Source organism: Anser brachyrhynchus (genome assembly GCF_964034855.1).
Source record: "Anser brachyrhynchus genome assembly, chromosome: 4".
NCBI classification, from domain to species: Eukaryota; Metazoa; Chordata; class Aves; order Anseriformes; family Anatidae; genus Anser; species Anser brachyrhynchus.
Window position 1 is genome coordinate 29,590,446 of NC_137698.1, and position 23,618 is coordinate 29,614,063.

A 23,618-nucleotide genomic window follows, 5' to 3' on the forward strand; every position below is an offset into this window, starting at 1 on the left:
GCCACGAGTTTATGTGAACAGCACGCCTTTCAGCTTCGATCCCCCCTATCGGAAGGACAGAGGCAAACACAACCTGCATCCCTGATCCTCTAAGTAGTCGCCCCAAATCCCTAAAGTCTCTTTTGATCGCCTTCGGACTTCTCGTTGCTACTTCATCGCTACCAGCCTGAAAGACCAGTAGCGGGCAGTAGTCAGTGGGCCGTACCAGGCGCTTGACTTTCTTGGCGAAGTCTCTCACCCGAGCCCCAGGGAGGCAACAGACTTCTCTGCGGGTTGGGTCCGGTCGGCATATCGGTCCCTCTGTCCCTTTCAGAAGGGAGCCCCCCATAACAATAGCCCTTCTTTCTTTTTTGAAGGATGATGTGGCAATGCGATGTGTAGGTCGCCTTGTCTTAGGCGCCCCCTCCAACTGGGACGGGTTTTTATCTACTTTGTCATTCAGATTGTCTTGTTCTAGTCCTTCATATCGATTATTTAAGGGTAGATGAGAAGGTGAGGTGGGCAGAGAGAGGGCTCGCCTACCACCCTGAATAGGCACCTGCCTCCATTCCCCCCCTTGATCTAGGTCTCCTCCCGCTGCCTGGCAGGAGGAGGGAACCTCCATCTTCTGCATAACAGGAGACGCCTGTGCTGTGGCAGGCTCATGAACCTGCCTCAGAGAGGGTAGAGTGCACCTCCACCAGTCAATTTCCATCTCCGATTCCCTGATGCTCCTGAGCCTGTTCACCTCCTCCCGGAGCACCGCTACCTGGCTGAGCAGTTCTTCAACCTGGGCACACCTCCCACAGGCATACCCACCACTGCTGTCGGAGACCGACAGAAGGCTGGGGCACACTCTGCAGCCCAGGACCTGGACAGCTGCGTGTTTCCCGGATCCCTCCGTCTGAGTAGCCACCCTGGTGACCGTGGCTGGAGATGCCGCACGAGATGCGGAGGCCACGGTTTTCTGCCTGGTTGATACCATGGTCAGGTTCTACGCAAGCAGGTTACAAGCACCGAAGGGAGAGGCAGCTGCAACAGAGCGACGATGGGTCCCCGCCCTTCCTGCCCGCGCTCACTGCCTCGCTAACTGCCGCGTCACTCCCTGTTTGCCGGCCCTGGTCGCCGCGCTCCTGGTCGCTCGCGCTCCCTAAGGGCTGCCTTTGAGCGGCCGGGGGGAGGAGCTGTCGCTGACGCTGCTGGCTCCGCCTACGCCTCGTCAGCCTCCCTCACGAGGGCTGCCGGTGCCTGGCGGCTCCCTCACGTAGGCTCGATGCCCGAAAAAGAGCCCTGCCTGTCCCGATCCCGCGCTCCGCTGCAGCACGCGTCTGCCCCGGAGCCGGTCGCCTCGGCAAGATATATGATATAATAAGATATAATATAAGTTATTGCACATAGCCAATTCATGAGGATATCAGTCTTATGCTAGTTGTACGTAAAGTGCATTGCTAGTGAAATCTCTTAGTCTCTTGCATTCTTTATGATAATTTCATATAGAACTTCATAATTTTACGTGGAACTTATCCTAACCACATGAAACAAAACCAAACCTCATTCATAATTCATCTATTTTTACTATAGTAATTAAGAATGCCAATTTTCCATTTAAATAGTAGCAGAAAATGTGTTAAAGGTTAATTCCTCTCCAGCAAAGACAGTTGCAGGTTTTTGACATTTGTTTTTGCTTGGCTTTCATACTGTCTTGGGACAAGCAAATATTTGTGAAGCTTTTTTCGGAGCAATTTTATGTCAGATGGTAACTAACTACTGTGAGAACTCAGATAATGGAGAAATTATTTGAAATCTCATCTCTCATAGTCGTGCCAAGACTGTTAATCAGCTTTTCAAATCTCTGACAAATGTTCTTAATACCAAATTGTTGGTATTCTTTAACTGATTTTTCTTAGTCTTTCCATCAAGAGCTGTTCCATTTGGGTGGATCAATGATGTGATCACGTCTCCCACATCACCATGATCATGCTGATCATCACTACAACTGTTTTGGAGTAGATTCACTTTTTGTCTATTCTAATAGTAATGCTTGAAGAATTCAATTTGAAGGATTACTACTCTCCATGTAATTATTATCCTCACCTGAAATGTGATGAAACTCAGTTTCCAATGTGGAGCTCTTTAAGAAATTTCTTCCCAGATCTTGACCAGAATGGTTTCCATGGGAAAAAATCATGAAAAATATTCTGAGTGTTTTATTGAAGCAATTATGTTTTGGCACTTCCCCCCTCCCCCCACTAATCAGTATCTGACAAAGAAAATAACATCAAAAATAATTTCTGCCAGATTCCAGTCTGCAGGTAAATCACACGCATATTTTCCTGTAACAAGAATGATGAAAATAAGATACTTTTTTTTTGGTTTGATTTTTTAGTGTGTGTATTTGCTTTGCTTTAGTTAAAAAGCCAAGTCCTTAGCACCTCTTCTCCCAACTCTAGTTTGAAATAGGTGAAAAACCCACTGTATATAGAAAGAATGAGATGAATCCAAAGGAAGGTTAACTTTCTACAGGAGTGTTAGATTTCTCAAAATTATATTTCTCAATAATTGTGCATCTAGCTACAGTCTTGTGGGGAAGCAAAAATCAAATCAAATTATATCTAATTACAATGTACAGGACAATATGTGTATGTCCCATTTAATTACTAGTGAGAATAAATTATTATGGATGAATGAGGAACAGAATGTAGATAAGGAACATGATGCCTTTGTCTAGTGATACCAGTGTATCTGACTGATATGTTAATGCAACATATGCTTATTATGATGGACTTTACTGAAGTGCTATCAATTCAATTATGTAAGTAACAGCACAGAAGTGGAAACGAAATAATAACGTGCTGCCTGCTAGCGAATTTCTTCCCTCACTTAGGACAATAAACAGCAGTATAATAACTTCATGCAAAGAAAAAATTGTAGTTTGAGGTCAACTCAAAATGTGTAATTTTGCTTGTGCATCCGGGACTTGCTTTGCAGAGACAGATTACAAAACGTGCTTGTCCATGTCACAGGCTGTCACACACTGCATTAGGGCTTTCCTTTTCCTGTACAGTTTTCCATGAAGTCCTTATAGCTGCCGCAATTATTTTCCCCCTGGCATGCAGTAGCTGCTTTGTGGCTTTCTTACAAATATTGAGTGGTCTTTGGAAGAGACTGTCAAAACTTTAAACAAATAAATAATAAAAAAATCAATGTTAAGTGTTACATCTTAATTTTCATGAGGAGTCTGAGAAATGCCTGTTAAGAGAGAAGGGAGGAGAAACTTCACAAAAAAAAAGGTTAGGGACAGCAGTCACTGCGCTGCTTGGCAGTGTGCTTAATTATCTCACCCTGTAGAAAACAGACTGGCCTATCTGCATGCATGGGGAACCGCATTCTTCAGAAAATGGCACCAGAGTGCGTATATGCTGATATTTTTAATATGGGCAGCCTTGCAGGAGGTTAGAATCCAGCAGATATATAAGTAAGAGACTGATTCCAGAGGGAGAGCTGTCCTGTAAATGGAACAACGGCGAGTCTTTACTGATGGAATGTCAAGGTTTTCCTCAAAGGCTGTTCACGGGGTGGGACCGAGAACTGGCTTGTGGTGAGTGTCTGCTTCAATTTTAAGCACTGGGGGGCGACAATGCAACTTTTAATCAAAAATGTGGTTTGCTACAAGTTGTTATTCTGTTTAAATGGAAAAGAATTTAAATTTAAATTGTTAGAATAGACTAGAATCTAGGCCTAAGACAAGGGTTTAACTATGTGTCAGGAGAGACACCTGAGAGGTGGTGTCAGCCCTGTCTCTGTATGGGGCCTTGATTAATTCTGGAAGGTGTAGTTTTTTTTTTTTTTACAGTTTTAGGAAACAGAAAATTAATTGGATGCTCTAAGTCTAAGAGGATTTTTTTTTTTCTTTGAAGAAAATAGTGGCATAAGATTATGTGAGGCCTAGCTGCCTTTTAGCTCACTATCGGAGAGGCCTAGCTAGTCTTTTGAATGCAGGCCTTGGAGTACAAGATTGTCTTCTTTAGCAGTTATTATGATACTGTCATCTTTAGCAGTTGTTTTTTAGTCATAGCAGTGCTAACTGGCAACCAACATAGTACAAGAACCATTTCAAAAATGAAATAGGTGCTTGTAAAATACTGTGAAAAGCTCTCATGCAAAGTCCAATAGAACAAGTGAAAAGTATTACTATTACTGAGACTGTTCATTTTAGCTGTTTGATATCATTTTGTATTGTTTTGGTGATACTTTCTAAATAGTTCTCAAAGTGTTTTTAACAGACGGTATACCCCTAGCATTTGCTACACCATTGAGAATACTTTGTTGTTGCTGTTTCAATTCAAAATGCCCTGCTAAGATAACGAGATCTTAATGATATCTAATTATTCTTTTCTCAATTTTAATTTCTCTCATGTAATACAACTTTCACCAGAACACCAGCAAAAGAAATTAGCTTGAAAATTGGCTAATTTCATTTTTATTCCTGAAAACATCTAACTACTTTTTATCAGGCTTTGTTGAGCACATTTTAAATCAACATGTTTACTTGTTACACTGATCACTAACAATCAATCTAAATAGTCTTAATTGCCCTCTGCTTGGAGGACATTAATCTCAGCCTTTCTTGCAAGGGCCTGTATCAAGTTGTTTTCTTCCATCATGTAATGAACTGCAGTAAATAAAGTCTTGGCTGACTCCACAGGCAGGGATGTTTGACCAGCAACCAAAAACCAGTTAAGTTTAAACTTCCATGAATCAGCCCTTTGATCAGCAGGGTCCCATATCTCTGGCAACAGCTCTTGCCTGGGGTAGGGTGTTGCTCTCCTGTGCTTCACAGACACAAGTTCATTATCTCATTCTAGAAAGATGATCAAAGATGCAGATTGCTGAGGAAGAAAAGAACTAGCATGGCTAGAGAGAGAGGTAAGGGAGGTCTTTCTCCTGGTTTGTTTTTTTCTCTCTGGTAATATAATGCATCTTAAGGAGCTAGGTCAAAATTCAGTCTGCTGTTGATGAAAATCCTTCTAACAATGTTTCATTCTGTTTCTCACTTCCTTGTACCTCTGAGAAGATGTCTTACTGAATATACTTCAGAAGAAGAAAAAATGCCTTGTGCATAATGAATGACGTGTCTAAATATATATCTTTCATCAGTATTTCTAAACTTGCACCCATGTGTTTTCTAGCCAGTTATGCAATTGAACCAGGAGACCTTCAGTAGGCTGAAGTGATGATAGTGGAAGAAAGTCACTGTACTTCCACATTAATCTTCTGCTTGGTCCTGCTTGGAAAAGATAGCAGGAAAATTTTAAAAACAGGATCTTTTTTTCCACATGGCTTGTGTAGTAAATTAAATGCATATTCTATTGCAACAAATAAGGATCTGATTAGTACCCTTAAATAGAATATTTGCAGCTCAGCTGCAAGTGAAGCTTTAGACAAATCCATGTTATGTTCAGGGGAAAAAAGATATATGAGGAATGTAATGCACCAAAATTGACTGAAATTGGAGGCTATAAATAAGGAAACAGTTATTTCACTTGTCTGAGGACTACATGACTAGAGAGATTGCACAGCACAAAGGTCATTCGCCACATATATTTTGTTCTTAGTTAAATAACAATGACAAAGGAAACTACTTTGGAAAGATGAGATTTTCTTGGTACAAAGAACTATGTCTGATATATAGTAGGGATATTGAAAAAGAAGAAAAGGAATAAAGACTTGGCTATGTGATCTGGGCCTGCTCAGGATGATTAGAGGTTTCAGTGACAATCCAGGCTTTAAAATGCTTTTAGTTTCTTGTATACTGAAAACCAGGATGCTTTTCTCTGTTTGAGGAAACCTTTACAAAAAAGAAATAATACTTATGTTGTCTCCTTTACCCTGTGCTGGGATAAAAATGTGCACTAAAGTGTATGCTGATAATTGTAGGTGGACTTAATCTTCCTAATTTATTCCTTCTCAAGTATCTTTTTGGCTTTTTTCTCTAAACAAGCTGTGAACTTGGTGATATTTCTCTAGTTTAGGACAACAATTGAGCATTATCGGTCAGGTCTTATGGCGCAACATTAAGAATCACTCATTTTGGGGAAAAAAAAACAACAAACACAATAAAAACACAACTGAATGCCTTTTAGAGGACTAACACTACTTAGAGAGGTGACGTAAGTGTGAACATTATACCTTCAATGGTAGCACAGAATTCCCCCCCCCCCATCCTTTAACTTATAGGACTTCTTTAAAGTGATCGTTATTAAACTGCATTTGCTGCAATAAAACTTTCCTCTAGCATGGGGACTGAGAAAATGATTGACATAAGATGGTGGCGTAGCAGTGTTATGTGCTATAATTGAAGTCAGAGCATTTTTTTTGTGTGTCTGATTTTCAGGTATTTTTGTAGCTAAATATCTTGTCAGCTAATACTAAATGATGAGATGACTAACTGTTTTCTAGTTTGGGCTGAATTTGAGAAATATTAACTAACCTATGTTGTGAAGCTAAATTAAGAGGAGAATAAATCAAACTCTTGATTTTGAACTTCCATTTCAGAATGGTAGATCTACACCAGGCTTTCTTAGGTGAACTCTGTAACATTAGTTTCCAGTGCTGTAATAGTGCCATACTAGCTCAGCACTCCCAAAAGTTAGTGCTCATGTATCCGTGTCCTAAGAAAGCTGAGTATAAATGCTCTTTCTGATCTGCTTAGAACAACTGGATTTCAGTAGTTTTACTCCAGACAGGTGGCACTCACTTTGTAAGTTATGACCTCGTTTGTTTCTGTTTTGTTAAATGGAGAAGAAACATGGAGCTGTGTAATCATGCCTGTGCAACCACAGAATGGGAGTCTCACAGTAAATCGCAAAAGGTTTGCCAAAATGAAAACTTCACGTAATATTCTGGACTTGTATAAAAAGAGCAGGAGGGATTCCTTTTTGTAATGTCAACCCTGTTGATCATGTGATAAACAGACGGTGATGTGTTTGCTACGGAATTTCCCCCCCTCCCCATACTAGCTTATCCCTGAAAACTTCAAAACGTTTGTTTCAAAGCTGATTGTTTCACATCTATGAGAAGTGTACAGTCCAATTTTGTGGGTGTTTGGAACAGGATTTTTGCCCATTTTCAGAGTAATACTAGCGATGTTTCATAGTGACAGTAGAGGAATAGTTAACGCTAGCAATTGCCATTTTTTTTTTCCGTTCTTAACGAACAAAACAGGAAAGCAAAAAAAAAAAATCAACTTTCTGACAGAAGTCTGAAGTCTTCTGACATGGTTCCTGGGGCTGTTTATACCAGCAGGAGAAGCTGATGGAGCTGCATGTCTTTGTAGAAAGCAGTTTTCAACAGAATTGTAGAAAATCATGTTGCTTTGAGTACAATATGGATAGATAAAGATAGAAACTTCAAGCTGTTAGTAAAGACACTTTGAGTTAGTGCTCAATGTAAAACGTATTTCAGGTTTTAGCTGTGTTCAGTTAATAAGGAAGCAATCAAATTTCAGCACATGCACACCTTGTCTCGTTGTGGAAAGGAGGGAAGGCAAAGAGACAGTAATGGCAGTCCTGCCTTCACCTCTGCAGGTCTTGCATACCCTTCTGCTTGGATGATAAGGAGTGTCCGTGTTTGCCTGTAGAAATAGCCCTGTGGCGTCAGGGAGAAGCCTGATGCTTGGCTGCATCTATCTTGACAGACATAGGGTGATGGGCATGTTAAGTGTTAACCAGAGTGTGAGTGTAAATAAGAAAACAAGGGTGGGAAAGAACAGGAAATTAGTTGTAAAGGTACATGAGAAGAAAACTGTCAAAAAGATCTTTTCCCTTCCCACCTACCCAACTTGCCTGCCATATTTAGTTAATGAGTTAAATAATTTTCTCAAGGCTACACAAGATTTTTGTAATGGAGGTGATATCTTGACTTGTAGCTTCATAATTCTATTGCTGTAAGTTCCTTCTGGAGTTTGCATGGTTTATTTGAATTTTGGAGCTAATATCAGTAGCTAAGGGCACTTAACATTCCTACTTGATTCTCAGTAATCTAGAGACGAAACCTTATTGCTTTGTCTTTAAAACATTGCAACAGCCTTGAAAATGATGGGGCATTACCTAACTGTATCTGTAGACAACAGAAAATCAGAAAGGAACAAAGTAAATATTGCATTTTAAGTTACAGAGAAAATTTGATTCTGCTATCTCCTCCTATCCAGATAACAATGACCAGAGTATTGCTATTCACACACATGAAGACAGGTGTTGTTTTTTTCCTGTTTGTTGCTGCTGCTTTACTAAAATAGTGCAATATTCTGTGCCTAAACAGAAGCTTCTCCTTGACACTGAGCTTCTGATAATGGAAGGGAAAAAAAAAAAATCCAAGAAATGCAATCTGCATCACTTTTAGTGCTGTTCTTTTACAGGGGCTTATTTGATTGGAAACCTGCATTTTCACTGAAGTGTTTTATAGGTTTTGCCAAGATTTCTGAATGGTTCTCTGGGGGTGTTTGTTTTTTTGGGGTGGGTTGGGGGGGGAGGGATGGGTCTGGGGAGAGATGCATGAAGCCAGGTTGGCTTTCCCTCCCTATCATGCAGTTTTATAAGCAGAGTACCTGAAAGAGAACACAGATGGTTCAGGCTAAGTTCTAGCATGAGTTACTAAAATAATTAAAAAAAATAATAATAATAATAAATCTGTGCATGTAGTTGCAGCAGGTTCTCGTCCCTGGATTTTCCCTGGAATCAGAGGTGGGAAGGGGTGAGAGCCTGCTTGACTGATTTTGGTTTCAGAACGAAGCTCTCTTGGGTTCCCTTCTGAAAGGGGAAAAGAAATAGAGAGTTGGTTTTCCCCCCCACACACTCATTTGAATTGTAAAATAAGTCTGATGTGGTTTATCGTGGATGTTGATGGTGTTTCTTTTGGTGGCATTTGTCCTCCAAAAGGCCCCTAATGCTGAAGTGGCCTGTTATGTAGATTACATAGAAAGTCTGTTAGTCTCTAGCCATGAAATGTTAGTATCTTGTTGCAACTACTGCCGATTTAAGTGCTTCTTTCAATCTTTATCTCTTCAGATTAGAAAAAAAGCCACACATATTTCAAAAACATATCTTGCACCTAAATATATGTGGGAATAGAAATGTTGTTTTTGCAGTGTTACATTGTTTAGAAGGAAGGAATGTGGTATTGAGATATGCTTACAGTGATAAGAAAGCTCAGCAGGTGACCTCGTAAAATGCAGACAACCAGACTCCTTAGGGCAATCAGGTGAAAATCACTATGTTAAGTCAAGCCAGATAAGGGGACAAAACATTACCACCTCAAAAGCAGGCCGGCAACTGAAGGCCAGGCATTGTCTGTGAAGCATCAGATAGATTGTGAACCTGGATTACCCACTCCAGTGGGGAAACAGGGGAGGGTCCTGTCATCAAAAAGTGTATAAACTGTGTTTTGGAACTAGTGGGTGCGCTCTCCTGCTTGTGGGGTGCCTGCCATTGCAATCGCGAATAAATTACTACTTCACTGAGATCCTCGCCTGAGCCTAAGTTGTTATTGGCTACGGAGTGTTTCTCACATATATAACTTAAAACCTTTTCAGAAATTGCCAAAAATGTGTGTTGGTTTATGAAGAAGTTCGAACTTCAAGAGATTTTCAGATTTAGACAAGGATTTTAAAAAATGTTTTCAGTGCTACCCACATTTTTTTTGCTAGAAGAAGAATCCTTTTTTAAAATAGGATGGAAGACGGAGTTTGGATAGAAGTGTGTCATCAGATTTGCATGAAGGAATGTTTAAGGGATTAGAAGTTAGCACAGAAGATTTAATGTCTCTGAGTAATTAACATCAACAATACTGGAGAGTGTACCAGACTGAGCGGCAAGAACACCTACACTTCTGCCACCATGCAAAGACTTCTGTTTGTTTTGTGTCTTTTCATCTTGTTTTGTTTTCCCAGTCTGCTCCTATAGCTTTTACTGTGAAAGGGAACTACCTGGTAGCAGTGCAGTCTTTTTACTTCATTATTATGCGTAGCTCATAAAAGGTACTGGGAATACATGCACTAGTTTCTTCCTCGTGTTATTTTTGCTCCCTTAACACATTTTTAAAAATAATTTTCTAAACATTGTTTTTCAGTGGAAACAGAGTTTTTTTTTTTTCCCCACTGTTTCAATAATATCCCAGCATGCTGCTAACAAAACCAAATGCAATTTCAAGAAAGTGTTCCTATGCTGTGAAAAGATTCAGTATGAGGTCTTTGAACTCCCCAACATAGACAACAAAAATTCCACCTTCTTTAAATACTGCCAACACACATTGTATGATTCTCTTTAATAAAGCAGACACTCTTTTTTTTTTTTTTTTTTTTTTCCCTGGGAGCTACACCTGCATTTTAAATAGTTGCATAACAAATGCATTTCACCAGAATTTGAAAGGTGTTTGTAGAGTGTTTTATCATCAGTAGCACCTTTCAACTTGGAATGCTGTTGAAAGACCAAAAAAAAGTATAGGTTAAGAGATCCACATATAGAGAAAATGGTTAGCTTAGTATCGTTTAAAAAGTCTCTTTAAATTTATTTGTTGATTGGTTGTCTACTTCTGGTGTTTTCCTGAGAGGATTTGACATTGTTGCTGTCCCTTTCAATTCTGTTCTTTGCCTGCCCAGCTATAGTCAAATGTTAACTTCCATAGAATTTAGTGATTTTTGGACCTAAGGAAACTATTTTTTTGTAGTTAATTAGACAAAGTAACCTGTGTTATCACCATATATTAATGAAGCAGAAAGGAGTTTAAACTATATTTCTTCCTTCCCAAAGAATTAATGAGCGTTGCTTTAAGATGTTTCTGAATCACTAATTAGCATGTGAAATAATTACAGGTATTATTGTCAGCTATTTAAGCCCCTCTGCAAAACTTAAGATTAATTTCATATTTAGTAAACTTCAGCATGTGGCCCGCATACCCTACAGACTATTTCTGTATTGGTATTCTTACATGTGCTTGGGACTTGATGTGCATAAGGGTATTGCTGGCAAGGTCTTATTGTGGGGTCTGGTCTCGCAGCGATGTCTTTTCTCAGACCGTAAGCTCTAGGGATGGCTGTGGTTTGGGAAAAAAAGCCGGGGATCTGCCCAAGAGTTCACTTAGCCTGGCACACCGCCTCCACCTGTGGCCTTCGGGAAGCACGCAGGGAAGGCTAAACCTGCAGTCACCCAGACACCAAGGAATGCTTTTCCAGTGCGTTCTCACAACCCTCAACAATTTGTGATTCAAGGCTTCATTAGCTAGAAATAGAATCTTTGTATTGTTATGCAACTCTTTCTGCCCTGAAATTGTGCAGTGACTTCTTGAATTCATACAAAATATTAGCTTTCACAGCATCCTATGGCATGGAATTTATAGATTGAGTGCACATTATATGAGGAGACAGAGCTTGGTTTGAGCCTGTTGCTTCTTAGTTTTAGTGCTACCTGCTTCTTTTATTTGAAGATAAAATGAGCGATCACTTTCTGTTAACTGCTCCTCATTTGTAGACTTATATCAAAGTTACATCCATAAAGTCTCTTACACCGTGTCCTACTGTATTCAGACTGCCTTTAAATAAAAAACAGCTTTGTGTTTCTCATCCCCCTTGTCTTTTCTTTTTTAGTTCATTGTCATTGCACCTGCAGTTTTGTCACAGCAGAGCAGCATGGGGATGTTCTGTATTTTGTTCTCAACTTTGCATTTTAATTTGTCTGATTCCTGCCGACCTATGATTAGTTGTTTTCATAAAGTCTAGTCTTATGTCCTGAATGGCCTGATTTAGCTCACCACCCCTCATTATGGATGTTGAAATTGGGAGTGTGGGGCTCTCCTCCTGCCTTGCTTAATACCATGCTTTGTAATTTATGGAGTTCTGTGTAAATAAAGACTGTAGCACGACCTGTAGTCTAAAGATGTCATGGGAGCACTTTAAGGCAAGTGTGCTTTATGGTCTTGTGGAGCTGGGTAAATCCCATAATTTACATAATACATAATTGTTGAGTGAGTCTTCCGCTTGTTTTATTCTTATGGTTTGTTAAGGTCTGTCTCAGCTGAGTGCTGTTGTTTGAGTGGCATTTCCACAAAACTCCTACACAAACTGACTGCTGAACTGGCTCTGCTGGAAGAAAGAAGGCTCGGCTGCCTTCTCTCTGCATCAGGCATGATGCCAGAAAAGTCCCTTAGGAGCTGGGCAGATACTTCACATTTCACTGCATAGATGTTGCAGGGTGACAAAGAGCAGGTCAGATCAGGGGTAAGCACAGAGGTGTGGGCAGGTAGGTTCCTAGGACTGTGGGTATGCTGCTGTATGGTTTAGAGGATGGACTGCAGTTTGCCTGAGACGTGCAAGTGCTGATGGTATTTGTGTGTCCAGCGCCCAATATAAGCACTCTCTTGAGCCCAAACTCCTCCCCTAAGCAATCCAGTTTGGACCTGGATGCAGAGTTCTCCAGTAACAGCCTAAAGTCTGATTGCTTAGGCTTCATTTTTATTGATAATAGACAGGTACAGGCTTTTATTATTTGTTTGGGGATGTTTATTATTTTTATCCAGATATTTCTGTCTTCATCCCCAAGAAACTGTCACATCTTGAGAGTTCAATTTTATCACTTTGTAAACGGTGCTTCTGCATTTAGTCAAATCTGAGCTGAGAACCTCTTACCCCTTTTGTGAACTTGTTTGACCAAGAGCAGCTATCTGAATATGGGCGGGGGGGTGGTGGTGGTGTGGAAGCCTGACTTTTGGTTTCTTTGGTAACATTTCTTGTTTGAAATCTTCTGCTTGAAGGCTTCTTGAGTACTTGGTGAACGAAGTCATAGGGATAAGCAGTGGAAACATCTGTTGATGACATCAGTGAATTTAATATGGCGTTCTGAGTATGTATGTGCGTGGAATTTTTTATTTCCTGAATGTTCTGGTTCTTTAATTCAGTAAGACATAAATATGCAATGTTATATTTAGGATGCATATCTTACATGTCAACATCCTTTCCTTTTTGGGGGAGACAAACACATCTATATGCTGCTTGCGTATCATTATATGAAGCAGAGAAAGGGTGCCCTATCTTTGAAGCAATTTTTTGCAGTCCATAAGCATATCTTAAAACCAAGAACATCAGACTTCATATTGCATACAGTCCTCCTGTTAATAATAATGTTGAAACAATTTCTAATAAGTAAGTAATGTTAACTGGAGGAGAATAACTAATTGATATAATTCTGAATGTTAAAATCTGTCATGTTTCTGCTATACTTTAAGTAAAAAAAAAAAAAAGATAGTGACCTCAATGAAATCCAAGTGTTTTCTCTAGATATGTCTTAATAATAGGACGCCCCCCCACACCCCCCAAAAACAAAATAAAACAAAAACTTAGGATTTTAACATATTTTGATGGGAAAAAAAATAGTATAGAGACAGTAAAGAAAGCTTTCTTTCCTTTGATCCATTGAATATAAAAGTCAAACTATAGAGCAAACCAATAAAATAACATGCAAGAAAAAGCTGGGTGAGTTGATTGAACACAGCAAACGAAATTGTTTTGTAGGACTGGAGTATACTATTACATAAGCATTCAAAAATTTATAAGCACTAACCACAGAGATGAAGTACCAAATCATGACTGCTCCTGGGCTGATATGGAGTTATACTAAATGGGCTGTGTTCTGATAATGAAATCTAATGGTTGCAGAATTGTCTCCAAACAAACAAGGTCAAATATTAGACATACAAAATGGTACAGAAATAAACAGTCGTCCTCTGATGCAGACAATAAACATGATGGACTAAGTCCATAGAACTTCTTAGCTCTGTTGTCCCTGTCAACGGATAACCTAAGAATGTCTTCTCGGTCTCTGGAGGTTGCTTAAATCCCACAGGTTTGGCTAAAGGCGCAGGTGACCTCCCATGTCCCACTGCGGTGGAAGCTAACTCTAAAAGCTTAATGCACCCAGCATTCCTGTGGTCCTCAGGGGAAGCTATTTCTTTAGGGAAATTTCTAGAGAGAAATCCTCGCCAAGCGTTGCAGAAAGCATCAGTATTCAGCTCCTGACAAATTCCTTTGAACCAATGCTCTTGGTCTAACAGATCAAGTTTAAATTTCTCTTTCTGTCCATTTGAGTCTGGCACTAGAATTAGTGGGAAGTGGATCTGTAGGAGTGTACTGACAATGTGGTAACTTTGCCAAGTTGCAACAAGTATAACCTTCAGATGCCTTCATATCGAGCCAAAGGTGAGGGATTTTCCTGTGCTACTGATTAATATGCAAAATATTGGGTAGTGTAATTTTTTTGGTCTTGTCAAGCTGTTGAAAACTAATTGTGTAAACTGAAGCAAAAGCTAGAACATAGACTTTTTTTTCCCCTCCTCTTTCACTAGCTTTGTATCTCTGAGTCTGTAAGATTTCATGGTTTGACAGATAACTCTCCTTCTGCATAACAAGAAACATTTCCAGATTTTTTTTTTGTCCAGGGCCCATGGGATTGTAAATATCCCATTAGTTTAAATGTTCCTTAACCGACCCTTCGCTGCCGAGAACAAAATATTATCCATACTGAAGTTCTGAATTATGTTACTGCAACAGAATTTGTATTTCAGCTTTGACCTGAAGGGTAATAGGACAGATTATTTGCAACAGCGAGATAAAATACCAATTGATCTCAGGAGTGTTGCCATGAATGAAAGACTTTTAGTGAATGATGGTGAAGTCTGAGGTCATGAAAATGTAAATGTTATGGTATTACTTATAGATTTTGTGATCTTGGCAAATCTTGAGAGTAGCAACATCTGTGAGAAAAGTTGTAGGGGTATATGTGCATTTTTATTTATTTATCCACACAAAGATATAAGGCCTAAACTAATCTTCTTGCTCCAAAAGGAGGCTTGCTTTATCTATTTTTCTGACTCTCTATCTGCTTCTTGCCTTTCAGTAGAACTGTCAGCCTTTTTCAATGGATGTGTACAGCGTCCTGCGTAGAGTTCATTGTAACAAAAATGCAAACTCATTTTTCTGCAGAGTTCGCAGCCAGTCAAGCTGTGGTAATTACTGGTCATTGCTCTGAAACTGAATCAGTGTTGCTCAACAGTTACCAGCACAATGGGTGATCTGTACGACAGCAGCTTGAGAGGTTCTGGGACGAGTCGTGGTCCGATCGCAGAAACATCGTCTCTCCCATATGCAATTCTCAGTTCTTGGGAACGTGGGAAAGGGGAGCAAGCACAATCAAGTATCCCAGAATCCAAATCCCTCTCCATTTTTAGGGGGATCTTTAACAACTTGGGATGCAGTGTGTGTGGATTATAGATTTGTTGCCAACAGATGAGCTTTGAAAAATCAAGGCTATATTTTTCAGATGTTTAGAGCTAACATGTTTTGCTGAAAATTGCTGGGTGTCAACATTCACTTCTTAAAGCAGTTGGTGACCTTTCTTTGAAAAACGTAGAAACTTGATTTAGTAGTGAGTGATTCTTTAAATTCACCTCACCCAGACAAACTATAAATTTTGAGATACTACAGTTTCTGCAATGTCATTGCTTAGCAGAGTGCTTTTATTCAGTAAAATGCTCTGTGTATATATAGCGTGTGTGTTTATAGACTGATTCTGAAAACACAAAGGGACTTTGCTTAACAGTGGTTATAAATAGTGCCAGTCCCAAGTGGCTGGGAAACTTCCTGGGATGTGGGAAACTGCAGGGTTAATATCGCTTCTTCCTTCTGATCCCTTAGCAGGGATTTGAATGGATTCTTCCCATTATAAGCAAAGCCACTGATATTTTTATTTTTTTGTGTGTGAAAAATTTGATAAATGCTGGATTTTTGAAAGTTTAATTTTACCAAGGCATTAAAAAAAAATGAAGGAAGCTTTGTATGTGAACACAGGAGGAAAAAATAAATGAATTGTTTGACAACAATACCTATTTTTAGTCCTGATATCAATCGCTTCCAGTTTTCCCAGCTTTTGAGTGTTTAGAATCTGGAAAAATAAAGGGGGTGGGAAAGTGAAAATTGCATTCAATCTTCTAATCTCCCTGCTTAAAATGTTAGTTTGTGATTCAGTCAATATATGAAATAACACATGCAGTTATTCTCAGTGTCATTAGTATGAGGTGGCTATGTTTGGATAACAGCTCTTTCTCAATTGTTCCCAGAAGCTGTAGAGAATGACATTTTATTTCAGTTGATTTTGTCTAGAGAATGTTCTGCTGTCTTACTACCTGCTCCAAGAAGGGGGTTCTGAAGGAGAAAAATGTTTTAAATATTACTATGCATACAAACCAAATTGGAAAGCTAAATGCGTACAACTTATTTGCCTTTGTTTGGATAATGGATAAGAAAAGGAAACAAAAATAAACTTACTATAGAGATGTTGTCCAAAAAATTGTACCTTATAGCAACTGACATTAATGGAAGCCAAATAGTTTTTGGGTTTTGTCTGTGCCCATAGCTTGATCAAATGTCATGAAGAAAAAAGCTTTCTCACAAATAAAACCAAAGTACTTGTTAATAAAAATCCCTAACTAAACTGTTCAATATTTTAGGGGGAAAAAAAGTGTTGTAATTTATTCTAAGTCGAAGTATTCATGTTTTGATAACTAAAAATTATTCAGAAACTTAATAAAGGAAAATATCAGCAATAAAAACCAACAACAATCAATCAAACAAGCAAAATCACAAAATAGAGTATTCTATTTGATCTGAGACTATTTTTGGTTCAGCCAGCACAATGGAAAGTCCATTATTCACCCAGCTCAGCTCAGCAGTAGGCTCTAACACAAGCCTAACACTACAGCAAAACTGACAAAATGAGACAGGAACATTAAATTGATAAAGCAGATCCACGCTGGAGGATTGGACCCTAAAGTTGAATCAAACAATACCAGAAATCATGGGGAATTGTTTGCATATTAACCCCTTTATAAATCCTGACATGTACATTCAAAGTCATGTTTTTTTTTTTTTTTTAAATTGTATCTGTCTGAAAGCAGCAATTCTGTTTTCTGTCTTTTCAATGGTTTTATATGTGGAAATGATGAAATATGTAATTTGTCGCTGTGGAAGAACGTCCTTATTTTTAAGGAAGACCTGTGAATAGCTGCCCGTGCTGTGGAAGCCCGGTAGTATTGCAGTACTGCAGCTCAAACAGAAGGCTGCAGACACTTCTGAGATATTTTTACTGCTTTTTTTTTTTTTTCAGTCCATATCAACAGAAATCAAATCTTTTTTTTTTTTTTTTTGTAATTTAAAGGGGAAAATAAAGGCACGCAAACCATCCCAATGTAACTAATAGCAGAGTATATTGCATATGGTATGTTGCACATTGAGAGAGCATAGCTTTAATAATTCCTGGCTTTTTCTCATGAGAGGTGTGCCTTCTCACTGACAAAATTTCAGGTCTTAATAAATCCACTTTTCTAAACTAAAAATCATTTTGTTAAAACCTCTAACCAGCCTCTTCTAAGGAATAGTAGTTCAGTAAGTTTTAAAGTCAACTTAATATTCTATGCATGGCTATTTTTTTATTGCTCTGTGGCAATGCACATTAAATACAAAAGCACCATAAATGAGTAGGTTTTTATAGATGGTGTACTGACACTTTTCCCACTAGTGACGAGAATATTAAAACTTCTGTAAGTTTCAAAATGATTAGTTTCTAGCAGCTGTACTGATAACATAAAAAGAGGAAAAGATGGAAGTAGAATATTAACAGTTATTATCTGAAACAACAGGGTGCGATAGGAATGTTCTATAGCCATATTTTCACTTCAGAAGAAAGTCTCAACATGCTAATCATCTGGTGAGAGACCAGGAGATACCCCTGTCTCCGTAGGTTTGAATGAGTACTCTTTGAGTACTTAGCCCAGGAAGGGGGATTCTGAATGGACCTGATTTCAGGTTTATGGGTTGAGTTCATTTAATACTTCAGTAGGTGTTTGTGACCAAGTGAATAATAGGAAGTTGCTGCAGGTTTCCCAGTAAACTTGCAAGCATTGACCATATACATTATGCTAAAGGCCAGGGTTATAGGAAGCTTTAATTATTACAGCTCAAAAATGACGTGAACAAAACTGTCTGTACTGAGAGAGGATGGGGAGAAGAAGGGGTGGTGTGGGGGTGGTTTGGGTTTGGTTGGGTTGTTTTGTTTTAGGTCAGTGTGAGTTTCTAGGCCTGACAGCAAATATTACTCAATAGGGAATGTTGTAGTAACATCAGTTACTACTGATACCCTATCAAAGAGCCTCTCTCTCTCTTTCCTTCTGCCTTTCAACCACTCTTTCTAGCATTCCATTAATGGTAAAACAAAAGTACACAAGTAACCATGGGCTTAAAAATGTCTTTGTCATTCTTTAGCTGTCCAGTAGTCTTATACAGCAGGTTCCCTCCAGCTTCCCCAGCTCTTATGCTAGTCAGACATACCTGCAGTAGGCAGAAAACCTGTGCCAATCAGAGCCTGGTGATTCTTGAGGCTAGGAGAGGTAGCGTGGTGTTTTGAAGAACTGACAGCCTGTTTTGGATATATCACATCAGCCAAACTGAAAGGGAGTAGAAAAGTACAGGGAAATGGAAAAGAAGTCTTGGGCTCTCTCTTGATTTTACATGTGCTCTGTGTTATATGAAAACTGTTGACTCGTGGTTGGTGTGAAATTGCTGAGGGACATGTACTTCGTGAGACGGTGCAATTAATTGCAAAAACCCATGGGTCTCCCCCAGTAGCGTTTTTTTGTTGTTGCTATGTTTGTTTGTATTTTAACCATTTTGTTTTCTTCTCCAATTCTCCGTAGTTGCTTTCTGATAAAATGAAAGTCACTTTGTGTTTTATCGAAGCCATTCCTTAACTACTTGAATGTTCCTATTGTGGCAAAACTTAGAACACTTTCAGTAGTATTTCCTTTCTAAATCTTGAAAGGAGAAAAGAGAATAGCAACATAATACATAATATCAAGTCTCTTCAAGGATTTTATGTCAGGTTTCTTCTGCATCCAATATTTAACTTGTTTCATGAAAGATACTCAGATGTTTTATAATGTGTCATGGAAATAAAACTCTTGCAATTTGTGCTTTAGAATAAAATTTCAGCGCTTTTGATAGCACCAAAGAGAAAGCAACCAAACAATGCTCTGGAAAAAATAGGCAGATGACACAAGACACCTTGGCTTTATGTAGAGTGACACAACTAATACAGGAACTACTGTTCAAAGCTGAAGTTCATTTGTGTGTGCAGTTGTTGTCTGAAAATCCATTAAATATCTGAGCGTTAAGCCATTAAAACTTTCCATGTTTTGAGGCAGAATGCAGTTCCTATGAGGGGAACAAAAAGCATTTTTTATTTGGCAGGATGAGAATATGCCATTGTGGAAAAAATATATGGAGCCCTGGTATGACAGATGGTGAGGATGAGGCAAAGCAGCCTTTGGTATTATTGTTGAATTAAAAGTGATCTAACGTTTATAGGTTTTTCTTCGCATGAATGGATAGTATGGGTGAATTGAATTCAGTGGGATTCACCTCATGCAGATGCTCTTTTCTACTTGGATGCAGCTGCTGTAAAACAACCTGTAGCAGTCTGGCTGTCCTGGAGAGATACACAGGACCACATTTACCTGCATGCCTGTTAGTAAGCTTGCCTTCTTCCTCAGAAAGGATTTACTTTGCCAGTGCATTCAAAAGCTATTGCTGTTGTGTGCTCGTTTTCAGAAGTGAAGGGGATTGCTGGGCTATGTAATAATGCTTTATTCAGGCACCTTCTACCATGCATTTTAAATGTTATGGAGGGATGTATCTGGGAGTGAAATGGGCTTTTTTTTTTTTTTTTTTTTTAAGAACTTTCTAGGTAAAAAGGCCAAAAAATAGCCCTTTATTTAACCACATATGTTAAGAAGCCTAAGCAGAATTTTAAATGCTGGATGCTTGGACTTAAGTTTTGAAACTAGTGCTTAAATATATGTGGCTTGCTTTTCAAGTTCTTCAGCACTTCTCACCCTTTTTAATGGCTATACTTGGTGCTGAGTGCCCTTTAAAATTCTGACCCGTTTTTATTTTAAAAAAACACTGGTGAGATCTGGAGGTTAATCTAGGCTAATTTATGGCTTTTAAAATTGTCTGCTGTCATTTTCTAGTCTGCTACAAAATATCAGGTATGTTTTTGCAAATTTAATCCTAACAAGTTCACTGGTAAGTTCTCAGTATGTGTTTTAGCGATAATATAGTGGTAATAAAACAGAGATGAAGTGTAATTTCTAATAAAGCATCTCATTTTCTGGGTATTTATACACAGGGATCAGGCTCAGCACCGAGGAGGACTGATATTGTGAGTAACATCTACTTGAATGGAAAGACTCAGTAATAATCCTTTGGAATATCATACATTTTATTTAAGCAAGGCTAGGTCAGGTCAAGCTGTAATAGCTGAAAATTGTGACTATCTGCTGGTGCTCTGTAAAGCAACAAAAAAACTCAGTACATTAAAAAGAAAAAAACAAAAAAAAAACACAACAAATCGGTGGTGCTACAGCTCCCATATACAGCTCCCATCCCATAGTTTTGTTACAGAAAATGACAGAAACCTAATAAATGATCTTTTAAAACTATTCAGATACTGAATAAGACAACAGGAATTATTTTTGTAAAATTTACATGCTTATGCATAATAACTTTAATCTTTTGAGGCATATTATTCAGGAGTATTCAAGCAAACACTTGGATGTTGATGAATTTTTAATTTATAGTTTCAAAAATAGCGGTTTGAAAATGTAGCTTCAAATCTGTAGTTTTGAAAGCTATAGAATAAGTTATAAACACCAAGAAAACACTTTCAATTTCAGAGTCATTTTTATTCAGACACTTCTATTTTGGTGTACTCCAAGTAAAAACAAACAACCAATTCAAAAGCCGTTGATGTGGGACAATTTGGGTGGTTGCCAAGAGCAACACACATGCACTGTTCCATATGTTTCTAAGGTGCTACGATACTTTCAAATTTGTTGACTTTCTGTAACATGTGGGTATACTTCTGTCCAAGCCCAGTGTGTTGGAATGAGGATTTTCTCAATTTATTTTTCTTTTCTTATTGTTAGAGGCATGACTTCATCTACTCACATTTCTTCATGTCAGTTCAAAAGCTATTACTTTGTTTAGAATTCAGTATTTCATGAAAGGAAACAGAACAGAGTGAATGAGAACTGGCAACTAACTTCTAATTTTCAACAGCTGAATGACAGGAGTATAGCTGTTAGTAAACAATCTCCATTTGGTAGAATATTTGAGTTAACATGACCAGCAATTAATCTTCAAATGAGCTTCCTGTTGGTGAATAAAATTGAGTCCCAAGAAACACACTGAATGAATACCAACTTTTCCTTCTGTTCTAGTCTTTAACATTAGATATGCCTTTCTAAACACCTGTTGGCATTATGTGAATTAAGATGGTGCTAGAATACCTAAAAAGGGCTACAAACAAGCTTTCTGTTGTTTGACCAGGATGTATCATAAACTGTATCACTAAAAATACTTTGTCATGGTAATTACGTGTTTGGAGAGGGAGATGCAATGGATGGTAATTTAGCTGCTTTTTCTTAACTAGTTTCCACAACCTCCTCTGCATAATTTCTTTAGGGATGCACGTTCCTTCCCTTTGACAGTTTTGTAAAATATATTGGGGAGTCAGAGAGACTGTCAGATCAATTTGCTATTCCGGTAAGTGTTCCAGTTCCTGAATTTCATACGTGATGAGATGCATTGACTAGCTACCTTCAAAACCACTCTACTTATGCTGTATTAAGTAAAATCCAAATGAACTATCAGAATACAATATTCAGTGATACCATACTTGTACTTCTTTATAAAATATGTCAATGAAGACAAGAGATCCTTTTGATTAAGTAGGGTTTGGTCTGTAGAATGTAACTGACATTATGGAGAACTCCTTAATGCACTTACTTGGAGATTCTGTCATTCAATTTATTCTTTCTCAGGAGGAGAGAGCCTTGCAGGCTGTGCCAAGGAGGGAGGACCACTTCGTATCCTGGCTTATGCATGCTGAATTTTATAGCAAAAATTTCGCAGGAAGCTTCAAAACCTTCAAAAGGTCCAGAAAAATATATTCTCCTTTCCAAAATTTATTTCCTTCTAAATGTGTCAGGAGAAAAAAAAAAAAAAAGACACCATTTAAAATGAGGAATGTGTTATCTGGAAACAAGCATCACTTTGATAGAAATCACTTTGATAGAACTTGCGATATCTCTACTTCTCTACTTAGATATTACTTGTTTCAAGAAAAGGTAAAACTGTTTCGCAGTTTTCTATATGAAGAACCATTGGTTGTGAAATGTCTTCCTATGTGAACTTCCTGTTATAAATTTCTACGTGATCAAACATGCTAGATCTAAATAAATAAATGCAGCTCATTACTGATTCATGGTTTGGGTAAATGTAAAGGTAACCTATTGCTCTGTAATCCTAAGAAATTTGAGAAGTTAGGTGTTGCTGAATTGGGTAGCTAAGAGAATAGTGAAGTATCACTTCTTCAATGAGCAGCATGGTTTTAGTCCTTCGTGAACCTCAAGAGATGAATATAATTTGATTATCTAAAGGACAACTAATTTGCTATGTTTGTGTCCCTCCACTAGTTATTTCAGCCATTCCTTTCTACTTAATCTAAATCGTTGCCTATATTTGTACGACTAATCTTACCAAAAAAGTTCAAAGTAAATAATTCAGCAAATGCCGGTGTTAAATTCTTCAATAATGTATTATTCAAAAACCTCTCAGCCATCTGTAACCATGAATAATAGATAGTGAATAGTTGCAGTGAAAAAGTTCCTAACACACTGCAGCCAAAAACCAGTTCAAACTGCTGTAGCAAGACTTACAGTAAAAGTCTTTTATTCCCTTATGTTTTAAGTGTAAAAAAGTTGGCCACATCATCAAGAAATCACTGCAGTGTAAATATGTCGACACAATCCCAGTACATGTCGTATTCATATTTTGTGAATAGAGGTTTTTCACTTTCTTTCATGCTTATACGAGGACTCAAATGCTGAACTAGTTCCGATTATGTTGCTACATCAATCATGGTTGAATAAAGGTCACTTTTTTCTGAATATTCAAGAAAGAAAAACAAAAATAAACCTTTCTTCAATTTGTAGAAATAGTGGAACTGGAAGATGGTTCATGTTGCATCTTATCTTGATTATTTCACTGTGCTGTGGATTTGTGAAGCATTTCACTTGGCAAATGGTGGGAAACAGGAGTGAAAAAGAGTAGTGAGAAACCTGCCCCTTGTATCTTCAATGTGTTGGATGCTCACTCAGTTTTTCTCTCTCTCATACTGGCTGATCATTGCTTTAATGTTGTAGTGCTGAGGAGAGATTAAATCTTGGAGAAGAGTTACCCGAAAGACGCATGTTGCAGAGTGTACAACAGCAGGATGAGAAGGAAAATACCATTTTGTGTCTTTGTCTCTACTCTGTTGTGATTTGTTTGCCAGAATCGGTTTTGTTTTGGAAGCTAAGATTTTTTGTCTCCTTGACTGGGAAGCTTCTGTTTGCCAACTGTGCTGTCACATAGTAGTAGCTTTGATGCCAGTTATCTGTGAAAGCACTTGGAAAACTGAAGGTAGTGCAGAAAATAATAG

At 38.4% G+C, this 23,618-nt stretch overlaps 1 protein-coding gene and 1 long non-coding RNA gene across 10 annotated transcripts in view; both read left to right on the top strand.

Moving 5' to 3' along the window:
* FSTL5 (follistatin like 5) overlaps nucleotides 1–23,618 on the top strand; it is a 413,457-nt gene that overhangs the window by 22,562 nt on the left and 367,277 nt on the right. For 5 of the 9 annotated variants that reach the window (XM_080590003.1, XM_080590009.1, XM_080590011.1 and 2 more), the window contains exon 1: nucleotides 3,441–3,577. The exons of 2 other annotated variants lie outside the window; for them this stretch is intronic. In XM_080590003.1, coding sequence (XP_080446129.1) covers nucleotides 3,492–3,577 — 86 coding nt within the window. In that variant the 5' untranslated portion in view covers nucleotides 3,441–3,491. Of the gene's footprint in view, nucleotides 1–3,440; nucleotides 3,578–3,662; nucleotides 4,906–23,618 lie in introns of those variants that run through there. 2 more of the 9 variants (XM_080590012.1, XM_080590016.1) reach the window with 2 other exon arrangements.
* On the top strand, nucleotides 4,912–22,100 carry LOC308194298. The gene is made up of 3 exons (XR_013950423.1): nucleotides 4,912–19,597; nucleotides 20,262–20,294; nucleotides 21,958–22,100. It is a non-coding gene; the product is annotated as an uncharacterized lncRNA (long non-coding RNA).